The sequence below is a fragment of the Drosophila navojoa genome, chromosome 2, assembly GCF_054131105.1.
Source record: "Drosophila navojoa isolate 15081-1374.11 chromosome 2, UAZ_NAV_1.0, whole genome shotgun sequence".
Lineage (NCBI taxonomy): Eukaryota > Metazoa > Arthropoda > Insecta > Diptera > Drosophilidae > Drosophila > Drosophila navojoa.
In genome coordinates, this window is record NC_142890.1 from 1,297,293 (window position 1) to 1,318,070 (window position 20,778).

At 37.4% G+C, this 20,778-nt stretch overlaps 2 protein-coding genes across 5 annotated transcripts in view; both read right to left on the minus strand.

Moving 5' to 3' along the window:
* LOC108651688 (short-chain dehydrogenase/reductase family 16C member 6) overlaps positions 1-20,778 on the minus strand; it is a 184,647-nt gene that overhangs the window by 126,879 nt on the left and 36,990 nt on the right. The window lies entirely within an intron of this gene.
* LOC108649578 (uncharacterized) lies at positions 1,875-20,344 on the minus strand. 3 transcript variants are annotated; one of them, XM_089265738.1, is made up of 5 exons: positions 20,208-20,344; positions 14,367-14,679; positions 11,824-11,910; positions 6,408-6,579; positions 1,875-3,136 (listed from the first exon to the last, which is right to left on the minus strand). In XM_089265738.1, exons 2-5 carry the CDS (start codon positions 14,667-14,669, stop codon positions 1,971-1,973), a joined length of 1,728 nt encoding a protein of 575 aa, XP_089121864.1. In that variant the 5' UTR covers positions 14,670-14,679; positions 20,208-20,344; the 3' UTR covers positions 1,875-1,970. The 3 variants fall into 3 exon arrangements, with proteins under 3 accessions (XP_089121864.1, XP_017954039.1, XP_089121863.1); XM_018098550.3 differs by having other exon boundaries at positions 11,824-11,913; XM_089265737.1 differs by lacking the exon at positions 20,208-20,344 and adding an exon at positions 18,204-18,300 and having other exon boundaries at positions 11,824-11,913.

Here is a 20,778-nt window from a genome sequence, read left to right on the forward strand (position 1 = left end):
CAGTGTCTTATGGTGAACTCTAAAATACCCTATACAAATGCTGGATTGTGGTTATATATGTAGATGTATAAATATATATATTCTTATGAAACTGAAATGATCAATAATAAATAATTGTATATCATAAATATTTTTATTCATACATATATGTAAATATACATACATAATTAGCAAAATTTCTTTGGTGATTACTCGTGTACCCCGCATAGACTCTTATTAAAGGGTATAACACAAGAGAGAGAAAAAGAATAAGAGAAATAACATTTGTTATTGAACAGGTTGTTTGCTCATTTATATTTGTACACATACACGAGCATATATGTACATATGTATGCATATACACACATGAATATGTATGCACATGTTGAAATGAATGTAATGCATCATTTTTTGTTCTGTTGACATATACATTGTTGCTGCTGTCGCTTCGTATCCATAAACGATCAAGACATTCTAATCGATAATCAGACTTATTTAATAAAATAATATAGTATATAGAATATTTAGTAAAATTGACGAACATACATACATACCTATAACATTACTCCTCAGCAAATAACAAAAGACGTAGTAAGCATTTATGAGTACAACTGCACTGAAGAGCGCGCCTTAGATCCCGTTGTGTATTCAGCTGGGCTTAACCGAGGAACGTGCAATGAGCGTGGATTGAGAGCAAGAGTGTTAATAGTAGCTCGCTCTTTGTTGTGGTTATTGTAATGAAAAGGCCAGAGCAATCAGTCTGGACTCGTCTGTCCTGTTGATCAGTCGTGTCTGGTGAGCATGAATAAAACATGGCGTCCACTTAAAGTTATGCTGTTTTAAATGCGAGTGAAAGAGTAAAAAGCAAGAGTAGTTGCATATGAGTGTACATATGTATGTACATGCATATACATACATATACACATACATAAATAATCAAAGAGAAGCTCTCATCATTTTATTCAGCCACTCAACACAAATATTTGAATAATTCTAATTTACACGCATGCATATAGACTTTAGTTTTTTGCTTCTTATTTTATTCGAATTTTCGTGTGTATTTTGGAACATATAAAAATATGACTGAAATGTATTTCTGATGAAATTTTTTGCTGGCCTTTGAGTATACGCAATATTTTGTCAAGCAGCGGCAGCAATTTATTCAAATGGAACTGCGCTGCGCGCTTCGCAACTGCACTAGCCATACCACACACACACACACACGTATGCTCCTGCCATCATATATATGGAGTATATGTGTATGCATTCAGCTGTAATACATATGCACGCATGTGTGTGTGTGTGTATGTGCATAGCAGAAACATTAATTTGCGTGCAAGTCAATTATCAGCAGCAGCAGCAGCAGCAGCAGCAGTCTACATGTGTGGTTGCTGTTGTTGTTGCGGTAGCTGTTGCTGTTGTTGCTTTTATGCAAATATAAAGGCATGAAAAAAATGAAGAGCGTAAAAAATAACGGCACCACGCATAAAAGAGAGCTGAAGCATAGTGCAGGACGGGAGCTTGCTCGCTGAGCAGAGGCAAGCATTTATGTGTGGAAGTGTGTATGTGCGTGTGTGTGTATGCGTGTATGCTTGTATCTAAATGCTTTTATTAATTAAAAATTCAGCTGACTTAACACATTTAAAATTGTGTTTTCACATATTTGAAATAATACGCAAAAATACAAAATAAATGTGTGTGCATGTGAGTATGTTTGTATGTGTGTGCAAATATAATTTACAAAGCACACAATTTATTAAAAAAATATTTTCCTTAAATACAAATCAGTTTATAGCTGCTAAAAGGATGTGCGGCCATAAGCCCAGGGCTTATTTAATTATTTTAAATTGACAATAGCCAAAAATAAGTATTTATAAACATACAAAAAATAAAAATAAAAGTATTATACAATTTATTTGATATATTTTTAATACAAATTCAGTTCATCACATGGGTTTTTTATTAAAAATTAATATGTCCATCTCTAGGCTCTATTTTCGCTTAACAATAATATCGAATCCCCGGCAATTGTGCTCGCCCCTGTCCAGCCAGGTGAGATACTCACCTGTGGCGCTTATCTCTGACCAGCTGCGCGTCAGCGGCTGAGCGGGCCCGAACCACTTGAGCTGCTTGCACGGCGACTCGATGCTGGTGTGGAACTGATGCTGCTGCCCATCGAGATGCCAGAGGAAGACCGCGTAGCGACTCGGGCTGATCTCCAGCATGGCCAGGAAGAAGGTGTGCTCCTGCACCTGTGCGCCGGCTGAGCGCTCGCTCAGCCGCAGACAGAGCTGTGCAGCCGGCTGGACGTGCAGATGCAGGCGCTGACCCAGTGTGCCCCAGCTGAGGAGCGTGCCCAAGCCGTGCTCGGCACGCAGATGCTGCAGCAGACACTCTGTCGCGTCTAACGGCAGTTTCATTGCTGCCAATGCCTCCGGCTGCTGCCGCTGCTCCTGCTGCTCCTGCTGCTCCTGCTGCTCCCGCTGCACTCCAGCTGCAGTTGACAATTTGTTGTCGCCGCTCGGCGCTGGCTGCAAAAGTTTCAGCTGTTTGCTGCATGATTTCCCAGTTGGGCAATGATAATTTTGATATTTTTCTGTGCCCAACACCTGCCCCACGCCCCACGACCGGCCCGCACCCCGACTCGGATCCGGATCCGGACCAACTTCCAGTGCGCGCTCTTGCCCATTATTTATGTTTGCAACTTCATTGCTGTGCAATTCGTCTTGATCTTCGTCTGTAATCTGCCAACTTTTCTTACTCAACTTGAACTTTGGTTTAACGAGCATATTGTTGCCATTCTCCAGATGATGTTGTTGTTGTTGTTGTTGCTGTTGTTGTTGTTGGTGTTGCTGCTCCTTCAGGACACTTTCCACCCTCAGCTCTTTTATCACGTTGACATTATTTTCTACTGGCGTACTTCCCTCATTTCCCATTGGCATTGCCATCACATCCACTGTCGTCCGCTTTCCCACGCCCTCCCCGGCCACGCCCAGCTGCAACTGTTGTTTGGCCGCCTTTTTACACTTTTTACTCGCATTCGATTTGGCCAATGCCATTTTTGGTTGATTATGATATTCATTTGTGCACTTGCTGCTGTTGTTGTTGTTGTTGTTGCCTTTGCTGTTGGCCATCGCATCATTCTTAACGGCTTTCACTGCAACAAATGAAAAGTCACAGAACTATTAAATATATATGCAATTATTCCATTGAAATATATCAAGTGATTTGATATAAATTTATAATAAACTTAAATGTCTTATATATCAGTAGAGGAGAATGATATTAGACTAACATATACCCTGTAAACCACACACACACATACATGTACACACTTATACGCACACCCATGCAATCTCACACTCTCTGTCTCTCCCACCATCCGTCTTCAGTCTGTTACATAGCTTACATTAAAACCCATATACCCGATCTACTCTATAAGGCAGAGAAACAGTCTCGCACACTTAATTTAGCAGCAATCAAAGCAAAATTCCAGATTCAAAGTGAGTTCAACAAGTAAGCAGAGAGCTGCTCTCACCACCCAGAGGACAGAGGACAGAGGACAGAGGACACTCGGACAAGCGACAGGCGACAAGAGATAAGAGATACGAGACCAGAGACCAGAGACAAGGGACTAGAGACTAGAGACATCAATGTTTTGTTTGCTGTTGCTGCGAACCTCCAGCATTAACTCGAGTTGGCAAACGTGGCTCGACCCTTATGGAAATGCACAAATTGAAAAATGCAGAAATCTGGCAGCAACTTCTTTGATAGCAGAACTCAACAAGTTTCGTTGCAGCCGGGGAGTGCCAGACTCTGTAGATACTCTGTCAAATGGGTGTGATGCGAGAGAGAGAGAGAGAGAGATAAAGAGAAAGAGAGAAGAGAAGAAACACGACATGAGAAGGAACTCGACAAAGACTAAGATAGTGAATGAGAGAGGAAGAGTGAGGGATAGAGGAAGACATGGAAAGAAGGACGAAGAAGCGATAGAGAAAGAGAGAGGGAGAACTATGAACAGAAACGGAGAGATCTTTGAGATTGATGGAGAGGGAGTGACAGTAAACATAGAGGAGAAAGAGTCAGAAAATAAGTAGGCTATGCCAGGGAGAAAAAAAAATGAGCCTGAGATGGATAAAGAAAATGGTACATGCAGAGAGAGAAAGAGAGAGAAGAGGGAGAAGAAGATGGATGTATTACAAAGGGAGAGACAGAGAGAAAGAATGTATGTGACAGAGATGAATAGAGACTGATGCAAACAAACAGAGTTAAAGAAAGACTGACTGACGGCATAGCCATAAAAACTTTTCGATACAATTGTTATCTAATGGGTATTTCGCTGTAGCGAAACATCTAAGGACAACTGAAAACAAGGCAAACAGCAATTGGAAAAGCAATGTCAAGCATAAGAAACAGTTGGGCAGGGCAGAAAGCGTGAAAAACTTTTGCAATTTATGCAACATAATTATGCAACAAGTCTCAACTGAAATAAAAATCTAATTGGAGTGGGCAAAAGTGGGGAGTGCTCAACTATGGGATATCCTTGAAATATATGTACAAAAGCAGAAGATCTACTCTATAGGTTTAGAGATTGTTGCAATCACAGGGATATACTGAGGCAGAGATGGACGAACGGAAGGTCGAACAACTCAGCTGTCATCCTGATCTGATTTAAAAGCTAAATATTTGTATATTATGTAGACTTGAACTTGTATAGATACATATATGTGAGGTATACGCTGTATATCCTTTCAAAAAAAAGCTTACAGGGTATACAACAGCCCAGATGGTACGACGAAAATTACGAAACCATTGCAGCAGGATTATCCTGGGTTACATATACTTTAAATTGAACAGCCACGCCTCTTTAGGGCCCCCGTTAAGGTGATTCCTTAACCCATTTTCTATAGGCTTCAGGATATTAGAGCACAGAAAGTTTTGCTTGAATGATTCCCTGACTACGTTTATTTAAAATTCATAAAAATCTAAAACAAATTTCTTTGGGATTATGTCTCACACTTAAAAGCGAACTTCTAGTGGCTATTTCTTTTGTCGTACCTTTCTTTACCCACATATTCTCAGATTTAGGTACAGCTTGATACCCATTTAATTTTACAACTGAACGTAACTTTCGCACAAAGCAATTGACAAATAGCGAGCCTTTCTAATGGCATCTGCTGTTGCTCTTGTTCTTGTTCTTGTTGGGGACTCGAAGCTCGCACTGAAGGCAAGGTAAGCCCGCTGCTTAGGCTCATAATGGTCAGAGCCAGGAGACATTATACTAATGACAGCGCTAATTTAGGCGCCATTTTAGGTAGATTACGACAAGTTGGCCCAAAACTTTTGCCGCAACAACTGACGCACTGAAGACATATTAATAGATTCACTCCAAGACTAACAAAGAAAAACTGGCAAAGGAGAGGTCAGAACTACTAGGGAGTGCACGACTTACAGATGCTCAGCAACTGAAATCAAATATAGAATATAGAATATAGAATATAGAATATAGAATATAGAATATAGAATATAGAATATAGAATATAGAATATAGAATATAGAATATAGAATATAGAATATAGAATATAGAATATAGAATATAGAATATAGAATATAGAATATAGAATATAGAATATAGAATATAGAATATAGAATATAGAATATAGAATATAGAATATAGAATATAGAATATAGAATATAGAATATAGAATATAGAATATAGAATATAGAATATAGAATATAGAATATATATATATAGAATATAGAATATAGAATATAGAATATAGAATATAGAATATAGAATATAGAATATAGAATATAGAATATAGAATATAGAATATAGAATATAGAATATAGAATATAGAATATAGAATATAGAATATAGAATATAGAATATAGAATATAGAATATAGAATATAGAATATAGAATATAGAATATAGAATATAGAATATAGAATATAGAATATAGAATATAGAATATAGAATATAGAATATAGAATATAGAATATAGAATATAGAATATAGAATATAGAATATAGAATATAGAATATAGAATATAGAATATAGAATATAGAATATAGAATATAGAATATAGAATATAGAATATAGAATATAGAATATAGAATATAGAATATAGAATATAGAATATAGAATATAGAATATAGAATATAGAATATAGAATATAGAATATCGCCTCTCGCCTCCTCGCTCTCGCCTCTCGCCTCTATAGAATTAGAATATAGCTATAGAATATAGAATATAGGAATCATCGAATATAGAATATAGAATATAGAATATAGAATCATACTCGACTATCCCAAGCCCCACACATCGAATTCTCGACACGTTCACGGTGTGGTAAGGGCAACATTTGGCACACTTTGGCCAGGTTGTTGGCCATTAAGTAGGGGTAGCTAGAAGAATCGACTTACCGCCGTCACAGGGGAAATTCTCGGCGAGCAGCGTAAATAATTTATCCGACAGCAGGCAGCGTCCGCGGGGTCCCAATGGCACGCGGCAGACCGGGCATTTTTCGGAGCGATTGCGACAATTATTGCATAGCACGTGCCCGTTGCAGCACTGCCAGCCAGGTGGCTTTATCACCTGCAATTGGCGGAAGACAACAACAAGAAATATGCAATTATTCAATAAAAGCGAAATTTTACAACGACCCAATCAAAACTTGTTCCATTCGCTTGACAAACAAAATGTCTGAGATTTCTCAATAAAAGCAAAAATTGATTTCAATAATTTTAGGATGAAATGAAGTCTATTTTTTTGAAAAGAAAAAAATGGCAAAATATTACAAGCGGATTTAAAATAATTCCCGCTTTTTAACCATTTTGTGCACAAAAACAGTTTTGCGCTGTTCAAGCGGCAAACGAAATGCTATAGAGCTACATATATATATATACATATATACATATATATGTATATATATGAAGAATGAAAAAAAAGAACGTGCACACACAGAAACATGGGATTTGCTCACAAAAAAGTAGAAACAAAGCAACTGAAAACGGGTGCTACTGACTGCATGATACTCTTGATACCCTTTATAGCTGCTATGGGGAGAACATTCAGTGAGTTCTTTGCTTTGAGACTTTTTTTGAGTGATTTTCAAGCGGATTATAATATTAGTATTAGCCAATTATAATAAATAAGCCTAACATATTTAGAGGATAGTTCAATAGCTGAACTGCTAGTTCTAGCCTGAAAACTCTAAAAATCATTTTGATATATACAAATCAAACTTTCTCTCTCTCTCTCTCTGTTTATCTAACTGTCTCTCTTTCGCTCCCTCGCTCTCTCCCTCTTGACCATGGCAATATCTAATTTCAAGTCCCTCTCTCTCTCTCTCTCTCTCTGTTTATCTATCTATCTATCATCTATCTATATCTCTTTTTTTTCTCTTTTGCTCCCTCGCTCTCTACCTCTTGACCATGGACTAATCCCAATTTCAAGTCCCACTTCAATAAAACATTAAACGTCTATTATAATTAATAAGCTTAACATATTTGTAGGATAGTTCAATAGTTGAGCGTTCTGAAAAACCTATTAGTTCTAGCCTGAAAACTCTAAAAAACTCTAAAAATCTTTCGCTTATATACAAATTAAACTCTCGCTCTCTTTCTCTCTCTCTCTCTGTCTGTCTATCTCTCTCTTTCTCTCCTTAGCTCCCTCGCTCTCTCCCTCTTGACTATGGACTATGCCCAATTTCAAGTCCCACTTCAATAAAACATTAATTGCACAAAGCCAATATACCCGTTTCAATTGATGAACGCGCACAGATATCGATATAGAAATTCAATTGATGCATTTTGTCAGTATTTACACACACACACACACACACACATACACAGACACACTCACAGACATAGTCATGTAATTCATATGTAGTGGTACGTGTTTCCATCTCAGCTACAAATATGCAGCAATAAAGATACAAATTTTGCTTGCAATTGTTTTTGTTTATGTTTTTTCATTTTTTTTTTTATTTATTCTGTTTTTTTTTTTCTGCTGTTCGCCTTCTTCTGGTATCATTTGGAAATATGAATTTCAAGCTTTACAAATGTAAAGCGATTTGCTTGCAATCAATTTAAGGGATTCCTCCTCAATATTATTTATATAGAACAATGGAATGCAACTGTTTTAAATTACATTAAAGGGCGGGCAAAGCGGAATGGAGAATTTACATGAGTTCGTACCTGAAAATGTTGAATTCTTCAAACGTTTTATAGAAATTTGCAAATTTGCCGATTTAATTTCCATTTCATTTTTATTCATAAATAATTCCTTGGGCTTATGAGAATGTAAATTTTATGCATGTTCGATAGAAACGAAATTTCAATTTTGTATTTTATCCAAAGTCAACAAGGAATCAGCACTTTGTTCACTGTCTCAAGTCATTGAGCTAGAAACATGCTTAAGTTGTTTAGAGCTGAATATTTGCTTGTCGAAATATTGAAAATCTAATGCAGCAAATCCCTTAATATCATAATGGATTCGACTGTTTGCATAGGCAAATGGCACAGCCTATTAACATGCATATGCATGTCCTGTACTTGTGCGGGTATATTGGCTTCTGTATTTGTATGTGACAGGCAGGAGGAGGCGTGGCAGTGTGAATGTTGTGGGAAAATTCTTTGTATTGAGTTGGTATAGCCGGTTGAGTAGGTGTTCGGCTGAATAATTCAGCAGATCTCGGGAACTACAAACGTAAGAGACGTGGAATTCAATACATATATAGCTGTATACTGTAGGTAGTATAAGACTAATTCTTTTTTGCAATATATCATTTCATATTTGTAATATTGATAAATATGAATATTTTGATTTAGAATTTTTAGTCAAAGCTTGAGGTCTATTAAAGCTGGCGACATTTTATTTACTATGTGATCTCGTTGTATGAATTCAAATATTATAAACATGTATTTTCTCCAACGCTTCCCTCAATTGGTCTTAAAATCAAAATAAAAATCCTTAAAAATACAATCAAAAGTCTTATTATTTAGTGTACAGTTAGATTTTGAAATTATAAAGGTTCTGTTAAAATTTCAATATAATCGTCATTATAGAACTCGAGCTATTCAGGATAAGAAAATTCCGTAAAGTAAACTTGACAAATTTTGTCTGTTTGTATATGTGAATGAAAGTTTCATAGCTCAACTATAGGGTATTTTTCTAGTCGAGCACACTTCCTGGCTCATGAATTGCTATCAAATGTGGACAGCTCTGTTCAGCAAAGCCCGCCGCAAGCTGGCTTAAATACGTAACGCAACATGCTAAGCGCTATGACGCCTCCTCTCGCTTTTGAAAGGGTATTCTGCATAAACAGATTTTAAGGCTAATAAACAAAATTATGCATGCAGTGTTGGCAGCAAAAGCAGGTGAGCGGTAGATGCCCTGGGCTTCGCTTTATATGTATATATGTAGGGACATGCCTCTCTTGCCTCGCCCGTCCAGGGGACATTTTTGACTCTGGCTAAACTTTTTTTCAGGTTTAATAAATTTCATTAAGAGATAACTTTACTATATGAATGCAGTCCGAAAAAGGAGAAAAAACTGCGTCAGACGAGGGCCAACCTTCGCTTTATGCTATCTAATTAATTAAACTTATCCGCTTGCCACCTGACTTTCACCTTAAATGGCCGTAAAAAGGTTTCCATTCGGCATTATATTTGGGGCAGCAGCTGGAGCTGGCGCTGACCTTTGACCCCAAACTGAATTGTATTGCCTGTCATGCCTAATCGACAATATTTGACTTTTAAATTTCGTAATCAATCATCGCACAGCATGCTCCATATATTTCGCCTAAGTGCCGCCAGCCAATAGAGCAAAACTAATCAAATCACATGCAATGGCAAACATTTATCAAGCAGACGAAATATTTGTGTATAGAGAAAACTCGACATATGCATGGCCACACACACACACACACACATTGTAGATATTAATATACATATCTAAATTGGGTTTCAATAAAATATTTTGTAAAAAAAAAACTATTGAGCATGATTTGTTGGGAGTGAGCGACTACGAGATACCCGGAAATACCTTTAAATATTCTGAAATACTTAAAATCTAGTAAATTGATAATAGAGACTTGTACAGGGAGAGCAGGTATACAATATTGTCTATGTATTCTTTTGTCTAGGGTTAATATCAGCTATATATATTTGTAATTTTAACCTAATAGCTCCAGAGATCTAAAATACTCGAGATTATTATATATAAATTATAATTTGCATCCCCTTAGGAAAGGTAAAATGCCTATGTCTGAGCTACTAACTTCAATCAACTTCCCTATCTAGAATTTTAGTTCATATTGGATTTCTTCAGCATATCCCATCAATTTCAGTACATACATTATACCCTATTTATATAAACGCTATGATTATAGGGTATCAACAAAGACTTGCATTTCGGCAAACGGATGAATGTGGTTAAATCGACTCAATTGTTTGCCCCCACGAAAAATATATTTACTTTATAAATTATATACTTTATTTACCAAGCTCTTCTGCCACGCCCCCTACTCCCAGTTACATAGAAGCGCTCAGTAATATTATACTGTCTTTGTACACAATCGAAATGCTAAAGGGAATGCTGACTGACCCACAGTTGCACAGACTTAACTGAGCTTGTGTAGACTTACGCCTCCTTCGGTCTGTTACAGAGCGAATATGCCCTTATTACCAGTGAGGATATACCAATATATCCTGTATATCGATTATAAAATAGAATCCAGGGTATACGATAGACACTTATGCATATATGAGCAAAAAGACAGAAATCTATTTTAACAAGCCTTTCTTTACTAATGCATGAACTAATATACCCCGTATGATAAGAATACAGAGTATACAATGTAGACTTATGTATATATAGAACAAATGGGTAGACATGTAATTCTTTAGGTTATACACAAGTATTTTACTAATTTACATGTTATATATAAACCAATATACCCACTATAAAAAGATTACAGGGTATAACCTATAATATTATATTTAAAAGAACATATACATATACATATATAGAGATCCAGAACTCGCTTAGAGTGCTATACACATGTGCACAAAGCCCATATACCCGTCAACAAAGGATTACAGGGTATTCAATAGATACTCCTGGTTTGACAAACAGATTCACCAACAGCCAAAGATCGCCCCAGCTCACCACGCCCACCCCGGGCGGTACTGAACAAAGGCTTTATACCCTGCTTAATGGCGGATTCAGAAGGCTTACGTATACGTATATACAGAGGTATATATAGTTGAGCAGGCATATGTTATGACATAGTTTGTGACTGACGTCAAAGAGAGGTGAGCGGGTGAGCGGGCATTAACTAACAACAGCGGCAACAGTTATTTGTAGTCATGACGGCGGCGACAGGCTGTGAGTAATTGTGTAAACAAGTTCGGCGAGGGGTAAGGGGGGGTATATGTATGTATGTACCTGAGCATCGGGCGATGCAATCAGTGGATGCAGCTTGACGTTTCAACTTTATGCACGGTCAAGTGATTAGCAACGAAAGTTGCGCCGGGCACAATCAACGCACAGCAGCAGCAGCAGCAGCAGCAGCCGGAACGAGGACAACAAAAGGCAAACAAGCGCCCAGCGAACGCCCACAAGAGCCGCCCGCCCAGCCAAGTTCTCGGCGAGCCGAGTTCACTTTGGCTAAGTTGTATAATGACAAACTAAAACTAGAACTAAAAACCAACAACTGCCAACGGGCAACGGGCAATGCGCAGCCTCATCGATATGCAACACACATGCGAGAGAGCAGAGGAGCAGTCACACATACATACATATATACACACACACCATGTACATCATACTTACATCACAGCAGACGGGACATTCCAGCAGTTGAGCAATATGTTGCAGGCATGTGGCAAACTTTTGCAGCGATTGTTGATTGATGCCGTGCTGCTGCAATGGAGAAACATTCAAGTGTATCTGAGGTTAATCAATTTAGTATTTAGTATATTTTAAATACCAGTGTTAAGCCTTGAAAGTACGCAAAGTTTGTGTGTAATAATGCAAAGGCAAAGATTTGGAAAGAAAAGTTTCGAGAATGGATCGAAGAATGGATGGATGGATGGATGACAGGCGGATAAACAAATGAACAAGCGGATAAGCGGATAATCAGTTTAAAGATAAGATGAATAAACGGTTGGACGAAAAGGATAGATGGAAAGACAAGCGGATAAACTTCTGAAGAGACGGATAAACGCATACATAACGGAAAAGATGAATGGACTGATTTAAGAAAGGATATATAGACGAGATGATAAAGAGATGAATAGACTAAAGAAGGTATGGATGGACAGATATCTATATATGGATATGGATAGATAGATATAGATATAAAGATAGATCAATGGGTGTGTAGAACAATGTACGGATGAATGCACAATCGATGAATGGATGAATGGACAGGCGGATAAACGGATAACCGGATAGAAGAACGGTCAGACGAAGTCTATTCATCTTTGCGGCTAAATGCATAAGCGGATAGACTTCCAAGCAGGCGAATAAATGCATAGATACCGGAATAGATGAACTGACTGATTTAAGAAAGGATATATAGACCAGATGATGATTAGACTAAAGAGTGAATGGATGGACAGATATATATATATGCTATATAGACTAAAGAGTAAATGGATGTACAGATATCTATATATGGATACACGGATAGATGAATGGGTGTACAGACCAATGTACGGATAAATACATAGACGGATAAACAGGTAGACAAACGGAAGGACAAATGAACTAACGGATAAATAGACTAGATAGGTAGATGTATTTGCAGATTATACAAAGATTAAATGAATGTTTAGATAAAGGCATCCCTTTCATCAACGACCACACAGACTCAGCCTTGATCTATAATATATATAAGCTATACCTGATAAATCTACAATGGAAGTCAACAATGGTAGTCCATTAGTTACTCATTTTAACTTGCCAACTGAGTAAAATTTAATCTAATCGATGCATTTAATCTAAACACTCTCTAGTCTGCACAGAACCTCTCTAGTTCTATACGCTCCCATGAACCAATATCCAAATGTGTGTCGATTGCCGTGAAACGCATTGATTACTGCATAGCATGAGCACCGCATAGACGTGCTGAAGTGCTTGAGCCCATGCCAATTGATTCAGCAAATGATTTCGATTACACATTAAGTAGCGCCCGAGCTAACCTTCACCCGAATGCGACTGCAATTTCTATGGGTTTGTGGTGCGAGCTGCCCAAAAAGTGGGTGATTGGGCTTTGGACTGTGGACGGTGGGTTTGTCCCCATGCCTGACTGTCATCTATAATAGGTCGTTCGAGTGCCTGTCAAATTTGGGTCAATTAAATTCGTAATGATGCACTGCATATAAATTGTGAAATTTAATAAAACATCTATTTAGAAATGTTGTTAGCCAGACAGATAAACACCTGGGGCAGTCGAGGGCCGTGTGAATACAAATGACGCCGATGTAGTAAAAGATGCAGCGCCATTAGATGGATGGACGCTCTAGCCAGACTGTGAAACATTCAAGACAGATTTATTAATTGCTTCTGGCGTGAAGTGTGCTCTAGTTGGGCGTGTTTGACAAAGAGATACCTGCTGCTGCTTCCTCTTCTACTCTCTTATATATACTCGAAAATGAGCTTTGAGTGCCGCGTGCTTGACTGGAAAATACCCAGCTGGTCAGGGCATTTCATTCTAATCTTATCACATAAATAAAAGATATCCCCTAGCATTTATACATATATACACAAAAATTAGCTATGAAAACTTCAGGCGAAACTGCCTTTGGAAAAGTAAGAAATAATGTCAATATTTACCCATTTAATGGAAATGAAAGCAGCAATCAAAGAACAACTTTTAACTAATCCTGCGTATAGCATAGAGGAATCTATATATAAAATTTCATTTCACTAGCTCTTATAGTTCTCGAGATTTATGGAAGCGAATCAAAGGACAGGCGATCAAAAGTATATTTACTTTCTAGTATCAATCTCATCTTTTTAGTGTTGTTGCCTGTCTCTTATACCCTGTCTAGCTTTATGCCAAGGGTATATGCTGTAAATTATAATTGCTGGCTGGACAAGACTTGAGCATAAGAGAGCATATAAATATTTGATCTAAATCTAAAATGAGGCAGCTACAAATGAGTAAAATATGTCATTTGCTTGACATGACTACAGTGAAATCTACATTAATGGACTTTAATAAGTAAATAGGAATGCTTCAGCAAGAGCAAAACTCTATTAAGAGAAGGATTGGAAGAATGACTTCCATGTGCTCATACACACTCTATGTATTTATCGTTCCCCTACCAATTCTTGCATTTCTAGATCCCTCAATGGCTTAAACTTACCTCAACATGTGCCGCCTCCTGTGGATCACTTGTCGTCGGCTGCTGTCGCCACATCAGCATGACCACATGATCAGCGCCTGTCAGCCAATGCTCGCGCAGTCGCTTGGCCAGCTCGCTGATCCGCAGGCCCAGGACGTCTCGGCCGTTCAGCTGCAACAGGGTGTCTCCAATGCAAATGCCGCCCAATTGGGCATTCGAGTCGCTCTGCACACCGCTGACCCACGGATACGGATCCCAGGGAGCACGACTCAAGTTCAGGCCCAGAGCACCGTTCGGTGCCTTGACAATGCATTGCTGCAGCATAGTCACCGAGCTATAAAACAGAGTGAGAAAGAGAGATTGACTTTATATACAAGTCTATATGTATATAGATATATGTATGTATATGCTATGTGTAACTGCGCTCGCTGTTGACACCTTCAAGGGCGCACGTTCAAGACATTTGAAGTAATTTATATATTAGCTTACGCATGCACAGCGCAGCGAGTGGGCTTACCACAGCCAGGGCTGCCTCTGCTGTGGGGGCCCGGCTGGCTGACATAAATTTTGGCTCATTTTCAACACCTCAAATGTGTGCCAGACGTGCCGACACACACACACACACACACACACACACACGCACACACAGACAGTCACATGTAATATCAAAACACATCCATATAGAGTATTGGAAAACAAGTGAGAGAGTGCCTCAGACAGCTACCGAAATGCTTTAAGTTTTCTAAAGTGGAATATTAGCACACAAGAGACTTTAGGTATATATGGTATGTAACCTAATTCGGTTATTCTAATATAAAGGAAGGCAACTTTAACAGTTTCTCAAGAGTTTTGTAGTATGTATCTTCAATAGTTAATAATCTACCTATAATCTCAATATGCAATTTACAAATTATATAGATAAAATAATAAGAATATAGATACACATATGAAAGTGATATAAATGGGAATACTATAAACTATTGAGTAAACCTGATAGGAGAATTATATGAATACAGCTGAACGTAAAATGCGATTTTGAATATGAATAATATAATATTATACTACTTATGTTATATATATACAAATATACTATAAATTTCAGGACTGTAGCTCTAATAATCCAAAAGATATGCAAGAAAAACTAAAAATATCAGTAATTATAGATATAATAGACTAAAACTAATAATATTATACTGTATATTTCATATATGAGTATATATTTCAAACTTCCAGTCCCCGGCTCTGATAGTTCTCGAGCTAGTACCACAAAAACCAATAATGAAAATGTCTATATTTATCAATATAATAGAAATGGCAAGAGATATTGGTTAAAACTAATAATATTTCAATGCGAGCGTTACATATGAATACAAAGTCCAATTTTCAAGTCTCTAGCTCTAATAGTTCTCGAGTTCAGTGAGGCAAACCAGAAAAGATAGCAGACAAAGCAACTCATCGCGCACTGCTGCCTCTCACAACAGCAACGCGACCTGCTTAGGCATTTCCCATTGCTACAGGGTATATGCATATAGAGCAAAATGAATGAAAAGCCGTAGTTTTAGTTTGAGAGCCGTTTCAAGGTTCGCTTTGGCATGCAGCGCACGTAGCAAACGCTTGCGTACCTCAATCAGCGGCGTTTTCTATTTCATTTTCGGTTCGAGAGGGCGCGCTGCTTATAATGTTTGCACCTTGCCCAAGCACAATTAATTAGCCGGCTGTTGAAAGTTGGCACGAAAGAACTTTGCCTACTGCTCGAAATTAAGCATACGCCGCATTAGCCGCAGTTGCCGCAACTGGCGGCCAAAATAGCGTCAAATTGCGCACATAAATCAAAAGTGGTGGCAAAACTTTGGCATTGCAATCACTGAAACAAATACCAAAAAAAACAGAAAAAAATCAGAAAAAAAGGAACGCATAACGAATTAAATCAATTAAGATCACCAGGTATAGGCATACATACACACATACATACATACATACATACTCTTACATACATCACAGCCGGAACTGAGCATCGAGAGTTGCTGTAATTTGTATGAATGAGTCGCGGCGGGCAACGCAAGTTCAAGTACATCAAGTATACGCAGTAGAGGCCGCGCTCGAACAGCATCCGCAAGAGCAGCTGAATGCTGAGACAGCAAACGCGACTCACAAATACCCTGTACCCAATCTATTAAAGCTGAATATATATACAAATGCATATTAGAAATGCATATAAATGCCTATGCAATAAAACTGTTTTCTTTTATTAAAAGTAACACGATGCACGACTAATTGTATACCCTGTAAGATATTTGAAAACTTGTCAAACTTAGAAAAATATACTATTTGACGGAGTCTATTCCGCAATGTTTAAAAACAACCTAAATTAAATGTTGTAAAGACTCTTGTTATACCCTGTAACTAATAAAAGTCTACTAAAGTGTATAAAATTCTAAATAACTGAGTCATATAAGTAAACAAATTTATTTATAAGTAAATATTTTTAGTTTTGTTAAAGAGATAAGCATGGGAGTGGCCTATTTCGGGAAATGCTTGAAAAATACTTCAATGTTGAATATAATTATGCGCTGTAAAATTGTACATAACAGTAAACTAGATGGTTTCTCTAGCTATAAAATTGTAATAAGCAGTGCTATCACTCAGTCTTTCGGCAGTCGTCGAGTATGCCCGACTAGAACACACTTAGCTATGCTGTACAGACTTCCATTAATATTATTTCATAATTATAAACTATTTATTACTTCTAGATTTGGCAAGCAACCCATTTAGAGGAATCAAAGATTCCATAGTGAGCAGCATTCAATAATAAACACACACACACACACACACAGACACATACACATGCCTTCATATATACGCAGTAAACTTGCTTTGGAGCTAAACGCGCTTCCACTTCACTTCTTGTTGGCATTGGCCATGAAATCTCTGTGACGTCAAACGCGTTAACGCGCTCGCAATGGAAAGGCAAAGCGAATGTCATAATTAAAACGAATGAAACTTGAGCAAAGACATTGCCCAAACAGTTACGCAGGCTGTAAAGCGAAATTGTTTACTTAATTTGCATATATATTTAAATTTCCAAATGAATAAAGTTAGTATATATTAAATGGTAATTTGGGTATATAGTATTGCGAATGTGAAGATTAGATAAATAAAAGTAAACAAGATAAAAAAGAAGAAAAATGATCAGGCCTTAACTGACTAAGTAAAGCTCGATCAGTGCTAGATTTGTTGTAACATCTATGCTGTAAAGCCCCTGTAGTACATATGTAGCTCTCATTGTGAAGTAGGCCAACGACAAGACTACATACGTAATACTCACTCTAACACTGTGAAAGATATGGGATAAATCTCATTCCTATGGTCTTGAAGCCACTATGTTTCGAGTTGGCGACGCCCGTTTACTAATTACATAATATTGTTAAGTAAGAATGGTCTACCTAAACTCGTATTCCAAATTTCACTTCTCTAGCTCTCATGGAACTCAAGATCTATTGGAATATACAGACTGAGGTCTAGTTATAACTAGTGAAGATTTTAATCGGGCTACAATATAATATATAAGTATATAACATTTCGAAAGTAATATATAAAGCACATATAACGCAATTCACATTTTTGCACGCCCCCACTGGGTATATTAGACGAGGTCACACCCGTCTAATCACACGCCAAATCAGGTTTCCACATTCCGCACACAGCAAAACCGAAAGTATTACACAAAAACCAATATACCCGTCCCAGTTGCACATGGGAATGTCTTAAGTGAAGCACTAATTAGCCGTAATAAATCGCCTCGTGATGCGCTCCAATAATTTCCAATTCAACTTTTTATATACAAAGTGCAACATTTACCGTTATACGTAATGATTTTGGTTTCAATAGCGATTTGATGTGATTTTTAGTTCGGAAGCAAGAGCTTCTAAATGAACTAAACAGTGACGCGCGCGTAATATAACTAAAGCAACGGAATTGTTAGCCCAACAGCTGACAGCAACAAAAATAAACAGCTGTTGCAATGTAATGCAAGCAAAAAAACAAAATAACAACAAAGTACACATACAAACACACAAACATACATACATACATGCGAGCACATGCAAGCGAAAGATATGCAAACAGGCAAACATAAATAACCCCATACATACATACATACATACACACATAAGCGCGAGCACATGCGTGCAAGCGAAATGAAAAATACACAAACATACATACCTACATAACGGCAAATATACATGCGAGCAAATGAGTGCAAGCAAAAGATATACAAACACACGCGCACATGCGTGCACATGCGTGCATACTCTCTGTGTGCCTGTGTGTGTGTGTGTGTGTGCGCGCGTAAAATTAACAGTGATTTTTGTTTTTTTCGCCGCTTTCGTTTTCAGCCAATGACCAACAAGGCGAGACAAAACAAAACAACAGCAGCAACAACAACAACAGCAACAGCACGCGAGCATTGCGTCACCGTTACACAAATGCAGCAACAGCAACAACAACAAGACGCGAAAAAAAACCCAAAACAAAAACAAAATACAGCGAAACGCTCGACAGAGACCCAAAAACCTCAAACAGTAAAAAATTCGCTGCGCGCATGCGAGCAGCGCAATCGCAGCCTACTTGGACAGCAATACATATGTATGTATGTATGTATGTATATAAGTGTGAGTGCGTGTGTGTGTTCATTTACAAAAATATTCATAATAATTGTTATTTACACAAATTTCTGTTAACAAAAGCAACAAATTGTTTGCATTGATTTGCGTAAAAATGTTTCCTGTTCCTAAACAATTTGGAAGCTGGCGAAAAATAAATATAAATTATTAAAATGACAAACACTCTTTAACAAAATTGAACTAGTGGAAGCTATTATTTAACATTATTTTTGTGTCTGTAAATCTCTATACAATAGATTTACATATGTATGTATGTATGTATGTAGTAGCAGTTTACTTGTAAAATTAAAGCCCTAAAATATTTTATTGGGGTATGTTATACGTACATATAACAGTTTACCATAAACAAAATATTAGAATAAATCTCTGTTGCCTTAAAAAAAATACTTTAATTTCACTTGAACTTCGTTGTACATACATACATATGTATACATAAATTTATAACAATTTCAGTATGGACAAATATTATTTACATATGTATATAACAGTCTTAGTTTGCATATATTAAAACTGGTATATACTGAGCTAAGGAATTATGAAACTTTGTTGGCTAATACGACAATAAAAAAATGACTTAGTGTATTAAACATATATATAAAAACAAAATTTTTAAGCAAATGCATTTGTATAACAGTTTGTCAACTTTGATTTATAGATCTAGATCATAAAGTGACATAGATCTGTTATAAATGTGTAGTCCACTCTTTTATGTATCCAAAAATACACTTTTTCACATATTTACACAGTCTCTACTGCTTCGTATAACAGTCTATTATGCTTGCTAATACTTCCAAAATATAATACCCACTTAGATGTATCACGCAATGAATGCTTATATGATGAATGCCTCAGCTATATAAGCAAAATGATATTTTTCCGCTTCATATCACTTTACTCTTGCGACCAAAGTCTTTGTTGTCCAGTGTAATCTGATTGCAGCCGAGCATTTCGTATTAAGACACTAGCGCGAAGGTCGTTTGCTTCATTAATACAAAAGTCTTTGTGATTAGCCAAGAAAGTTTAATGACAGCAGAACTGAATGAAGAAGCAGAAGAGGAGGAAGAGGAAGAGACGGCAGTAAAAGACACAGAACATGAGAAACACACACACATAAATGATAATATGATACTCCAATTTAACAGCTGATTCCATGGAATTGTCCACTTTTCTATCAACTTACTTAATTGTTTAAGACTAATTTATTATTGTTATTATCGAGTGGTGAGCAGCACACGCGAAATTCGTGCCGGCACCACAATTCCACTTCCACTTCGCGTTCAGCGTCACCTGCGCAAACTCAAAGAGCTAAAAGCGAACTGCGACTTCGCAACGCCGCACAAAAGTCGCCGTCGCAGTCGCCAAGCTCAGCTCGGCTCGGCTCAGCTGACCTTAGCTTAAAAGCGCCATCTGCAGAAAGCTTTCGATACCCTGGGCGCCGTTAAATAGTGCGCGTAAGCTGGGTATATTGAGATTTTGCAAATTCTATTCTAGGAGTTTGGCATGATTGAACAGGATCTATAGCTGTAGAGTCTGTAGGTCTATCTGGCTATTCGCCTATTAAAAAGCGATTATCTCGAGAACTACAGGAGCTAGGCACTAGCAACTTGAAATCTGTGTTCTTGAATATCGCACCAAATACTCTTTCTTTATTTCTTTCCAACATTCCATTTACACATCCACTCAGTTTTAGGTATCAATAAAAATAGATGTATCAGCTTGGTTTTTTAGGCATAACTCAAAGACCATTAAAG